At 38.6% G+C, this 12,137-nt stretch overlaps 1 protein-coding gene across 1 annotated transcript; it reads left to right on the top strand.

Annotated features, from left to right (window-relative positions):
• The first annotated feature begins 2,586 nt into the window (after nucleotides 1–2,586).
• LOC137969985 (collagen triple helix repeat-containing protein 1-like) lies at nucleotides 2,587–11,445 on the top strand. Its single transcript, XM_068816416.1, has 5 exons — nucleotides 2,587–2,698; nucleotides 2,874–2,989; nucleotides 6,197–6,333; nucleotides 7,865–8,134; nucleotides 10,990–11,445. Exons 3-5 carry the CDS (start codon nucleotides 6,235–6,237, stop codon nucleotides 11,338–11,340), a joined length of 720 nt encoding a protein of 239 aa, XP_068672517.1. The 5' UTR covers nucleotides 2,587–2,698; nucleotides 2,874–2,989; nucleotides 6,197–6,234; the 3' UTR covers nucleotides 11,341–11,445.
• The last annotated feature ends 692 nt before the right edge of the window (nucleotides 11,446–12,137 follow it).

Genomic DNA, 12,137 nt, shown 5'->3' with positions numbered 1-12,137 from the left:
ATCTTTGATGGGCCGGAGAGCTCATTTGAGGACAGCGGAAAATCTTAGGGATTCTCAAGGAAAAAACAAACGGCTCAAAATTGAGGTTTAGCGGTCGTGAATACAGGAAAATATTGCCAGCAAGCGTTGCTTCTATTATCATGATTTTCTGTCATTCAACATGAAGGGGTTCACGAGTTGTCATACAGAGAGGAGTTGCACACAAAATGTTCAGTGATCGATTGGCGTAGAGTGGAAATTTATCTATTTATTTATTTCGGATGCAAACGCTTTCATTGAAAAAAGCTCAAACAATTTTGATTGTAACTGAATAATTACGTTGTGTGGTGTTAAGTCAGTGGAGTTTCCTTTTAAACTAATGGCAGTCGTTAGTCAGTTATTAATAAAAATTGAGTTGATTCTAAGTTGACCGCTAATATATAACACACCCATAGTTTGCTTTTTCCTTCCTTCTAGTCCAGAAATGGTTCAAGGCATTTTCTTTAATGATGAACGGGAATTGAAATTCCGTGGCGCAGAAAACTGTGCGATATCGATGACGAGAAACTTTTGGCGACTGTAATTCTAAAGAACTGTCCAAAACATATTTGGTTTATAAATTCTTTCCTTGGAAGTCGATTTTTATAGAGCCTAAGAAGTTGGAAAAAGCGGCTGTTGAACTTCGGGAAAGGGCCGGTTTGATACTGGGTTGACAAATTATTCTTTCGTAATGGGTTTAAACCCAGGAGTTATATCATAATTAAGTGAAGTACGATCGTTCGGGTGAGTGTAGTCCTTAGTTTGGGGTGACAATGACTAAAACAGTTCCTCTCAGGACGACATTCACTCGGATGATCGTACTTCACTTAATTGTGAAACAATTATTTCAAAGGGATCGCTCATTGAGAATTGCGATGAAAGTAGGTTGTGAAGTCAAGCCGGTATCGAACACATTCTCCATCCTGGCTTCATCGTGGACAAACTGCAGGCAGTTTTCTGACCGTACAGGGAATGGAACCCGCAAGAAAAGAACGCCATCTCTTCTCCAAATTAACAATTATCTTTAATTCTTAATTTGCTTTGAATTTACTATTATCGTCCATTTAGGACACTGTGCCCCAGGACTTGTCGTAGAAGAGAAAATAAGGAAAAGAAAATCATACCCGTGGATTGGATCTGAACCCAGAGTTTCAACTCAATGAGAACTGCATCCTTCCGCTTCAACACTGAACATCAAGACACCGCGCTTTTAAAAATATTTAAGTCTCCCATAGAATATCATTGCTGAGGAGTAATTAGGCCTAAGCTAGATTAATTAGGCGTCAGGCGTAAGTTTTGATTTTAAAATGTTTAGCTTTGTCGTGAAATTTGGTAACAGACCTTTTGCACTGTTTAATATTGTTTGTTGCCGAGTGATATACAGCATTATCAAATAGCGTTTAAAATATTGTTTCTGAGCAGCTGGTGGCGTGGTGGTCAAGTGGTTAAGTGACATGTCATTCAAAAACTTCAGGTTCGAGTCCTATATCCATACACTCGGGTTGTCTTTTAAAAATGAAATAATCATTTCCCATAATCCACATTCTGATCAGCTTTTAATCTTCTAAATTAACGATAGTTCGCTATTTTCGGAAATCCCATAATATAGTTCATTTTGGGGGGTTATTTGAATTAAAACAATTGATATCCATTTCACTGAAGCATGATACAATCCCAAGTGTTATTAACTTGTATTGCTTTTATGTAAACCCCCCTCCCCCACCCCCTCAAAAAAAACATATTGCATTATGGGAATAGGACAGTAGTTTATAGTAAATTCTGAGCACATAACGAACTAACGATAACCGTTAATTCAAAGGTAAAGAATGGATCATTCTCTTTCCCAGATCCCATCGTTTTCTTTCTCGTGCGAAGGCCCCGCCGCCTAAGAGAAACGATAGCATCTGGGAACAAGAATGGAAAATATGTGAGCACTGAAAATAAAACTTGTGGACAAGTATCTTGAAAGTTAACTCGGTCTCGTATTCTGATGTTTGAAATACGATTAACTTTCGTCATTTCCCATTCTCAAAGAAAATTTAAAATGAAAATTATCCATTGACGCGAACTTTTGTTTCATCTTCTTACAGCTTTTCCGGGATTTACAGCGTCTATTTTTCCATGGAGCTTGGACTTTACAATGCCACATATCGCCCACTTACTACTTTTAATTTGGCAAAAAAGGTTTTCTTTTTGTAAATCCATTCCAACGGGAAACACAATAGTTCATTTTGCACCACCTCTGGTATATCGTTGTCAAAAATATGTGCCTACAGAGCACAGTAGGCGTGAAGTTTGGTATTTCCCTTTCGTAGTACATTTACTTCCGTGTCAAGAGTGTTAACTTCTTACGAATGTTTCTTGTCCGAAGTCCATCCTTGTTTCTTCATACTGATCTATTTTTATGCTATGAGACTCGCTGAACTCAACTGACTTTTATGAATTGTTTTTTGTAGGCGCTAAGACTTTGATCTCAGGGGCGTGAACTCGTTAAATACTCAAAGAATGTTTCTTGTCCAAAGTCCATTGGACTCAGTCATACTGATCTATTTTGATGCCTGGAAAGGCTGAACCCCACTCACTCTTCTGTGTTGTTCGTGAGCGTCGGATCTTCTACAGTGATTTGTTTGATTGAGAAGGTACGAAGATTAAGGAAACGTACACTCACAGGTAGTTTCAGGTATGACGTTTTGTATAATACAAGATAATACTCAAAAAATTAATATATATACTGATGTCCGATCTCACCCATAGATCCCTTGCTTGCTTGTAAAGCGCATTTGAATATATTAAAAGAAAATGCGCCATATAAATTCATTACCATAACCATTATCTCCTGTTTTTGTTTGTTTCAGTGTTCCTAAGGAGCTCCAGTTCACCTCAGTTATAACATCGTCTTTTTCTCTAAAGTGATTTGTTTGATTGAGAAGGTACGAAAATTAAGGAAACGTACTCTCACGGGTAGTCTCAGGTATGACGTTTTGTATCTCTTGTTTTTAGGTGTTCCTAAGGAGCTCTAACTCACCTCAGTTATAACATCGTCTTTTTCTCGAAACAGCCTTGCTTGTCGTTTCCTTCAGAAGCAAGGAATCGATAGTGTTTGCATAACGTAAGGGAAGTATCACGTGGATAATTCTCGTGGGCCCGGGTAATTACCGCAACTGCAATTTATCGTTTTCCTAATGCGAAGGATCATGATTTAACATGTAAGACTTATGACTAACCGACAAGGCTCTTGTGAGAGTCAGACACTTGAGAAAATTAACCTAAAAATAAACGGTGCATGCGCGTTGCTGCAAGATTAAGAACTCTGCAAAGGTTTTCGATTACGTCAGACAGAAGTGGTGTCCGTGTCCCGCTGCTAGCGTGTAACACCTGATCAAACACAAGCACTGCGCGTGCTTTGATGTTCAGAGAGCAAATCTACTCCAGTTCACATTCATTTTCACGACAAGTTGTGCTTTAGGAGCTTTTACTCCTCGATCAATGATTACACCTGAAGTCAGCTGACTTCCTGTCGAAAAACATCGTATTCTTTCATTGTTGGCGAGAGATTGCGCAATTTCTTCTTCCTTACTTCTTTCAATATATATAGCTCACTTGTCAGATTAAAAAAATAAACACACATTTGAAAGCCTTTGATAGGCTAATTAAGAACGGCGCCTATTAATTCAAAGGTATTTTTGCCCCGATTTATGATTATACAGGAAATGAAGATCTTAACAAGTTCCATTGAAATCCAAAAGGAAAATTGGGGGTAACCACGTATTTTTCCAAGATAATTCATGAATAATATTTGCAAAAAGCTTTAAAATACAAAGCAATGTATGGCGTTCTTTCTCAAATTGAAGCTTAATTATCCCTCAAAAATGCATGGTTACCCCCAATTTTCTTTTTGGATAACAAGAATACTTACTAAGATCTTCTTTCTCCGGATAGTTTTAAACCGCGCAAAAATATCCCTGTATTAGTGAGCATCACCTATAGGAAACCCGAGTATCTCGAGATACGCAGAACGTATGCGCAATAACAGTGCTAGGCATCGTCCTTAACAGTATATGCCAGAGGAAATGTTTTTTTTTTTTTTGGTATATTAACTTAAAGCTTTCTTCATAGCTGTATAATCTACAGGCTCAATATGATTTCAGATAATGACCACCTCCCAGATGGCTTGATAGCTCAACTGGTAGAGTACTACTCTAGTATCGCACAGGTCGGGTTCGAATCCCATTCAAGCGTGAACTTTTCAGGTTGATTAATATTTCACTAGCAATCTTTAAAGCTGGTCAGACGCTCAGATGAAAATGCAGCCTATGCATGGAGAAGCAACCCATACCCTGTGATGATGCAAGTGATCAGCTTGCAGCATATTTCAGTTAAAAGAGCAAGTGCAGCGCATTAACTCGGTCATGGGATCGAATCCCTTTCTAGGCCTGGATTTTTCAAGCTTACTTGCAACTGTTTAAGGTTTTCACTAGTTAACTGTGATGATCTTCCTTCATTTGTTACTCCTTCTGCAGTTCAAATATATAACATTTCATATATTCTCAAAATCATTTCATCGATCTCTTTCAGGATACAACTTGAACTCCCAACTGAAGGTCATGACTCCTTAAGTGTAAAATGCACATTGCAGCGTGCCCTTGGATAAATAAATTGCACTTTCGGAAAGACTATAAACCCTTTATTAGAGCTGCATGTTACGCAAAGACAACTTGAATCTCCTGGGCCGGAAAACAAAACTCAGCTCAGTTGACAGTTATGGAAAAAAACACTATCAAGTTGTTGGACTACGACACGTACGCAATGCGTGCCTGCGTGACTTTTTGTTAAAATATCCCGTATCTCGTCAATTCTTCCCCCCCCCCTCCCAAATATCCCGTACCCCTATAATTTGTTATCTAAATATCCCGTATCCTGATAACCCCCAAAAGGGCTTCGTTGTTTGCATTCACAAATTTCGTAACATTAATAATAAGAGTTTTTACAACAAACAACTTCAAATTAAATTACAGATTTATCTTTCTGGTAATCTCTCGCCATTCTCCGAAGCTTACCCTTAGCTGAAGTTCACTGTAACTGGACAATTTGTGTTAACTGTTTTTTGCGCATCCCACGGATACACCCTTATAGGCGTCTTGTTAATGTTAGATCAGAACCAGAAGCAGTTGCAAGCAAGCTTGAAAAAATGCATCCAGGCCTTGAATGCGGATTCGATCCCATTACCCTAATTTTGTGCTAGACTTTCTCTGCCAACTGAAATATCCTCAACCAGCTAGGATCTAGTCAGTTGCAAGTTCAAGTTACATAGCAGGTGAATGCTGAAATGATTTCAAGAATACTTGCGTGTTATTGAATTATGGAATGGACATGAAATGAAAGTTGGAAAAAAATATTTCTGTATGTCATTCCATTTAGCGGAGGTTGCGTGGTCATGTGTTTAGGGCGTCGGGTTTGCATGCGGCTTGCCAGGTTCAAATCTCGTTCTAACCTCTGGCATGGATTTGTTTCCGGTTGTTCCAGGTTCAACTCTACCACGCCTTGTAAATAGTCTACTGATTGCCTCCTTTGGGTATCCATCCCCACCAAAATTCAAACTTGTTGTTCTTAAGTGCAATCCTTCAATTCGAGCATTCTCTTTTGCAATTTAAACTCGCAGTTGTTAAATTCAGACAAACAATGACGTATTGAATGTCTGAATTGCCGAATTGAATGTTTGAATTGAATAAACAAAAGAATAAAGAGAACATAACAATACCTAATCAACAACGCCTAATCAGAATAACATTGAATTGGTTCTTTTGTCTTCTACCACTTTGGTCCGGTACATGGACTACTTAAGGTTTGGGCTTAAAAACAACAAGTTTGAATTTTGGCGGGGATGGATACCTACAGCCCCTTGCCAGTTGGGGTTGTTAATCATGTTTCTGTTAAGTTTGAATTGTTTCTTTTAGGTTATTAAAAATGGTGTGATTGTGAACAGCTTGATGGCCGAGTGCACTTCCACAATAAACAAAGCATTTCCTTTTTGTTTTTTTGTTTTTTTTACATAACACTATATCGCTATACTCTCAAAGGGAAAAAAACATGGGAAAATTGAAATTATCGCAACCATTGCAGATGCGGGTAATGCAAAACGTCTATTTGGATCTTACTTCAATTTGCTCTTTTCCCACAGAATATCAGACAGAAGAAATAACCTCTATTCTCATCAAAATGTCTTGGATCTTGCTGACGCTACTTTTCATGTCACTTCCGTATAAGAGTTTTGCAGCGGGGGATAACAATACTGGTGGCCCGTCTTGCAATGACAACGTAAGCGAATAATTATACCAACTAAACCATTTTGAATGAAATAAAAACAAACATTATGACATGATCATAATGTCATTTTTTCTCAAGGCTTGTCATAGCTGAATTTAATGCCAATTTAAGTTTCTCAGCTGGATTGTGGGGCGTGGACATTCTCTGACAACCAGTGCAGCCAATAAAAAAAGAATAGTTCGGATAACAGCAAGTTCAGCATATCGTGCGTTCCTTCTCGCCTTCGTTCTCATCGTGTTAAAATCCTGAAGCTTTCCCAGTGCACTACAAGAAATGTTTTGGCGACGTCACACAGCCATGCTAAACTTACTTCCACTTTCTCTAGATCGCAAACTCAAAGACTTGGTCTTTTTTTTATAAATGCCTTTACTGTAGTACTGATTTAGATGTCCTGAACTACGTATCTTTTGTTTGTTACGGTCGTACAAGACAAAGTACTAAAATTCCTTTAATCTACGCACTCCTCTTTGCAAAACATCTACTTCACGGGCCGTACTTTAAAAGAATAGTTAATTTAAAACGGAACCTCCACTAATTAAAAACAAGAAGACAACTTTAAACCACAGAACATAATGTGTACAATCCAAATTGTTCAAACTTTTTCCAATTAAGGCTTTTGTACCTGAAAAAAATTAATTTCAAAAACGCTTGCTTTGGCTTTCAAATTTTCCGGGTGCGGTCATCTCGAATAATTGTGACGTGTCGTGGTTGCCCTATTGTTCCAGAACAATCGCTCGTTGTGTCAGAACAATAGGGCAACCACGCATGTCACAATTATTCAAGATGGCAGCGCCCGGGAAATTTGAAAGCCAAAGCAAGCGTTTTTGAAATTCATTTCATTAAGATACAAACGCTTTCATTGGAAAAAGTTTGAAAAATTTTAATTGTAAACATTATGTTCTGTGGTTTAAAGTTATTTTTCTGTTTTAATGGCGGTTTCCTTTAAACTATGGAACTATGTTGGTAAGGTAGCACCCCCAACAAGTTTTCCCTCGCCTACTGCCGTTTTAACGTTTTGTCCACAAATTCAATGAAATCAATTACCCCTGCACGTGCACGCGAGTCCCTACGTTCCCATGCCACTCTTGATTTTTTTCAAACGAATGTTAGGTTATTTATTTCATTTTAATTTTGGTCTTATTCTAGGGGTGGTGCCTCGCATGGGACGTTAGGCCCGGTGCACCTCTCCCTTTTGGGTTTTGCTTCTTTCTTTCTTTCTTTCTTTCTTTTTTCTTTCTTATTTATTTGCTTCTCGTCGTTTCGTGTGTATATTATATGTTTTAAGAGAAGTACACAATAAAGCTAACAGAAAAAAAAGCTCCTAACTGCTAACGTTTGAATTTATGGTGGGCTTTAGCTCTTGGATATACAATGTTTCTTTTATTCAGTACACACACGTCAAGTTAATATAAACTGCATTTTTTTAAAAATGTTAATCACCGCTGTTTGTATTTTATTCTTAAATGGAAAGGTTTCTTCAGCTGTAACATCAAGCTAATGTGCTTGCAATTTTCCGATCCAGCAAGTCTCGTCGATTTGCCGCTGTGGTATTCCCGGTATGCATGGCAAGCCTGGATCCCCAGGATTCCCAGGCCGCGATGGACGGGACGGCCGTGACGGGTTAAAAGGGGATCAGGGACAAACTGGAGCGGCTGGTGTCCAGGGTCCTCCCGGTCAAAAAGGAGAGCGAGGAGAGACTGAGACAAGTGGAGCTTCAGGTGTGATGCCCTTCAAGAACTGGAAGGAGTGCGCCTGGAAAATTAACGATGGCAGAGATAATGGCCTGATTAAGGTGAGCTGAGCAACGGAATTCGAATACACAAACCATTAGTCTGTAAGCAGGCTTTAGTGTTTGAGAGTTTTGAAGCAAGTAACCGTGGACAATCTTCCTGTCGGTGTGCGTTGGATCAGTGGCTTGAGCTGATCGGCGTAATTGCAAGTTGAGAAGCTACATATTTTGAGGAACAGCCGATACAACGTAGATTTGATTTTAGTGGTGTACTATATTTCGGCTGGCCAAACCAGCCTTCTTCAAGTACAATGAGATTTTATATTGGATTGCTTCTATGTACATATATATGGTAAATGGATTTTGACGTAATACTGGAAAAATGTGATAAAATATGGTAGTTACAACAAATTGAAATTCAAACACTAAGAGTAACGGAAAAATAACGAAAGTGACTGTAAATAATAAACTGAAATCTGATACGTTTCGTCGTGGATATTAAGACCGTTGGGATCAATTATCCTGCCTTAATAGATGGAAGGAAGTGATGGATTATAGGTCGTTATGAAAGGTATGCGTCCAGGTTTGTTTATCTGTTTAGGTTGTAGGGTATGTATGCTGGAAATATCAGCGGAGCGTTGTATTTGTTTAGTAACAAAGTCGCGTTTGTAACCTCGTTTCATAAGGTATACGTATGTAGTTAGTTCAGTAGTGCGAATCTTGAACGTTTCGTCGGTAGAACAAATTCGTCGTAGGCGGAGTGCTAGGCTAAAAGGGATGGCTTTTTGTGTGTAGAGGATGACAAAAAGAATAAAGTAAATTTTGGTGTTTGTCCGTAGGTTTCGTGTATATATAGGTTGGTATTTATGCTTCCGTCCCTAGTAAGTGAAACGTTAACGTTAAGGAAAGCAACATTGGTCGGAGAATGTGAGCTGGTAAATTTTATGGTAGGGTGTCTGAATGCTATGAACCATGAGATAGTCGATGAAAATTTTTAGGTTTTTGGGACTTTCAGTCCAGATCATAAAAATGTCATCGATGTATCTCAACCAAGTATGGGGTTGAAATGAGGCGTCCTTAAAGCATTTTTTTCGAAATACTCAAGGAAAAGGTTAGCAAAAGAGTGGGCTATTTTAGTGCCCATGGCTGTGCGGTCTATTCGAAGGTATCGGCTATCATTAAAAGGTGAGAATCACGCGGATGAGGTCGCAAATAGTGCCAGTAGGGATGATGGTGTTGTGAGGATCAGTGGGTAAAAAATTATCTCATGCATTAATATACCTTCATTATGAGGAATAATGGTGTATAAAGATGAGACGTCAAGTGTTACTAATAATGAATTAGAGGGTAATTTGCCAATGGTAAGGAGTTTATTGAGAAAATCATTAGTGTGTTTAACATAAGATGGTAGCTTGTGGACAAGAGGTTGAAGATGGTGGTCAACAAAATGGGATATGCGTTCAGTGGGATGACTATTGGATGAAACAATGGGGCGTCCTGGGTTACCGGGCTTGTGTACTTTGGGAAGGATGTAAAAACGTCCTGGTTTTACGTTAGGTTGTATGAGGTATTGTTTTGTCTTCTCGTCAATGAGGTCGTCAGTGTACATTCTGTTTACGTAATGATTCAATGTAACAGATGCCATCTACAGTACATAGGTGAAACTTAACATCGTTTAAAAGACCGTTTTAATAACAACCGCCGCACTTTAGATAACGCTAACACCAAATCCAAACCTACTACAGTCGCAGAACATTTCCTCTCCTCTCCCCACAACATTTCTAAGGACATGCAATTAATTCCTATCGAAAAAATATTTTCCAACAGAGACTCGATCCGTAAGGCCAGGGAAGCTCTTTTTAATTTCAAAAGGCAGGATAATTGATCCCAACGGTCTTAATATCCACGAAGAAACGTATTAAATTGCAGTTTATTATTTACAGTCATTTTCGTTATTTTTCCGTTACTCTTAGTATTTGAATTCACTTTGTTGTAACTACCATACTTTATCCCATTCTTCCAGTATTACGTCAACATCCATTTACTATATAATTATATGTACATAGAAGTAATCCAATGTAAAATCTCATTGTACCTGAAGAAGGCTGGTTTGGCCAGGCGAAATATAGTACACCACTAAAATCAAATCTACACTGTATCGGCTCTTACTCAAAATATTTAGCTTCTAGTGTTTGGCTTTCGCATTCAAGCACTACTCTTTTTCTTTGTAATGAAGTCCTAAATCTAATAACATTTGCTCCAAAGGTAATAAACTCTTAAGAGTGACATTAGGCCTTAAAAGTATTGACGTCATGCTAACGTCATTAAGAACTGGATGGAATGCGCATGGAACGTGAACGATGGCAAAGATAATGACCTGATTATTATTAGAATCAGATTGTTTTTTTGATAACAGGGAAGACAAGTCTATGTCGTTGGTAAACAGTCGCTCAAGAAAGTTCAGTTTTAATGTGCAAAACACATGTGCACGTCATTTCCTGGAAGAGGACATTTCTCGTGAAGTAAACAGATGTGTTAATCTGTTTAGGAGAATTAAATTTCTTCATTTGAATAAATAATGTTCGATAGATCAAATAATTGAGTATTTGCCACACAGAGAAAAGGAAAACTATTCCAGGTAAAATTTTTGATTCCGACCTTTCTTGAAATTTAGAGGGATTTGTTGTGGCTAAAACGTACCCTTCTGGGTTTGTTTAGTGATCCCTTATTTTTATCTTTTCTGGAATTTCATTTTTTCCAATGCTTTGCATAACTATGTTAGCACAACTAATATTCATAATAAAATGATAATAGAAATAATAGTATAGTGATCATGATTACCGACTTCTGGGAGCTGAAATTATCTGTACTTTTATGGCCGCTCATACATTTAATATAAGACGATTTTTATTATCCAGGATTGCGTGTTCACCAAGAACTTCTCTGATACAGCTCTTCATGTGGCCTGGACTGGTACTCTTAGAGTTCAAGGCTGCACGGGTTGCTGTAAACGCTGGTACTTCACTTTCAACGGTGCTGAATGCTCGGCTCCCCTCCCTATTGATGGTATTGTGTACTTAGGCTTGGCGGGTCAAGATCCTCATCGCGTCCGCCATATTGAAGGGCACTGCAACAACATTCACAAGGGAAAGGTGCGCGTGGGATTCTGGGTCGGCAATTGTCCTAGCTATGGAAATGCTAATGCCCACACAGGTTGGAATGCAGTGTCCCGGATCTTTGTAGAGGAAGTTCCTAAACCTCAAGCTTAGATATCAACATAAAAGCTTCATGATCAGTCCGGCAAAAGCTCTTTAAAGGGACATAAATCATTTTAATGTATAGTTTAATAAGTATACATTTATATCATCGTGGATAACGGCCACCTTCGTATATTGGGGCTGCTTTTGATTGGAATAAAATTCTGCTGAATAAAAAGCCGGATTACAAATTAAAGTGTCCTCTGAGTATGATACTTGTTCTCTTCACTTTCTGTGTATGTTTTTCTTCATATTAATTTTTTCACAATGTGTAGATAGGAGAGCTTTTCCCACTCTTCTCAAAGTCAAAGTTTGGAGATTCGTCAAAAAATGTGATATCTACCACAAAGGCCATTTTTGTCACTTCATGCAGAACAGCAAAACCGCCAAGTCTTAAGGCTGGTTTTCACAAGCGACGGAGTCGGAGTCAGGGTCGTAATCAGAAGCGCAGAGCGATACGATGTAGTGAAAATCAAACTGTCGGAGTCGGAAGCACAATACCGATTCCCCTTACTACCCCGTCGCTTACGATCCAATGAAAACTTCATTTTCGGAGTTGCAAATAGAAGCGGAAGAATAAACCAATCACGATGCTCGATTCCAATCATTGTGATTGGTTGGTTCTTCCACTTCTGCTTCCGATTCCAACAATCTAGTTTTCACTGGAGCATAAGCGACACGGAGTCATAACCGGTGTCGGAAGAAAATGGAAACGTTCTGATTCTTCTGACTCTCATTCCATCGAGCTTAAACTCCGACTCCGTCGCTAGTGAAAACCAGCCTTTAAGTTTCACCACGTCATTAGAACT

Source organism: Montipora foliosa, chromosome 9 (assembly GCF_036669935.1).
Source record: "Montipora foliosa isolate CH-2021 chromosome 9, ASM3666993v2, whole genome shotgun sequence".
Classification (NCBI taxonomy): domain Eukaryota; kingdom Metazoa; phylum Cnidaria; class Anthozoa; order Scleractinia; family Acroporidae; genus Montipora; species Montipora foliosa.
The sequence above is the reverse complement of the archived record's forward strand: the minus strand, read 5'-3'. Positions and strand labels throughout refer to the sequence as shown.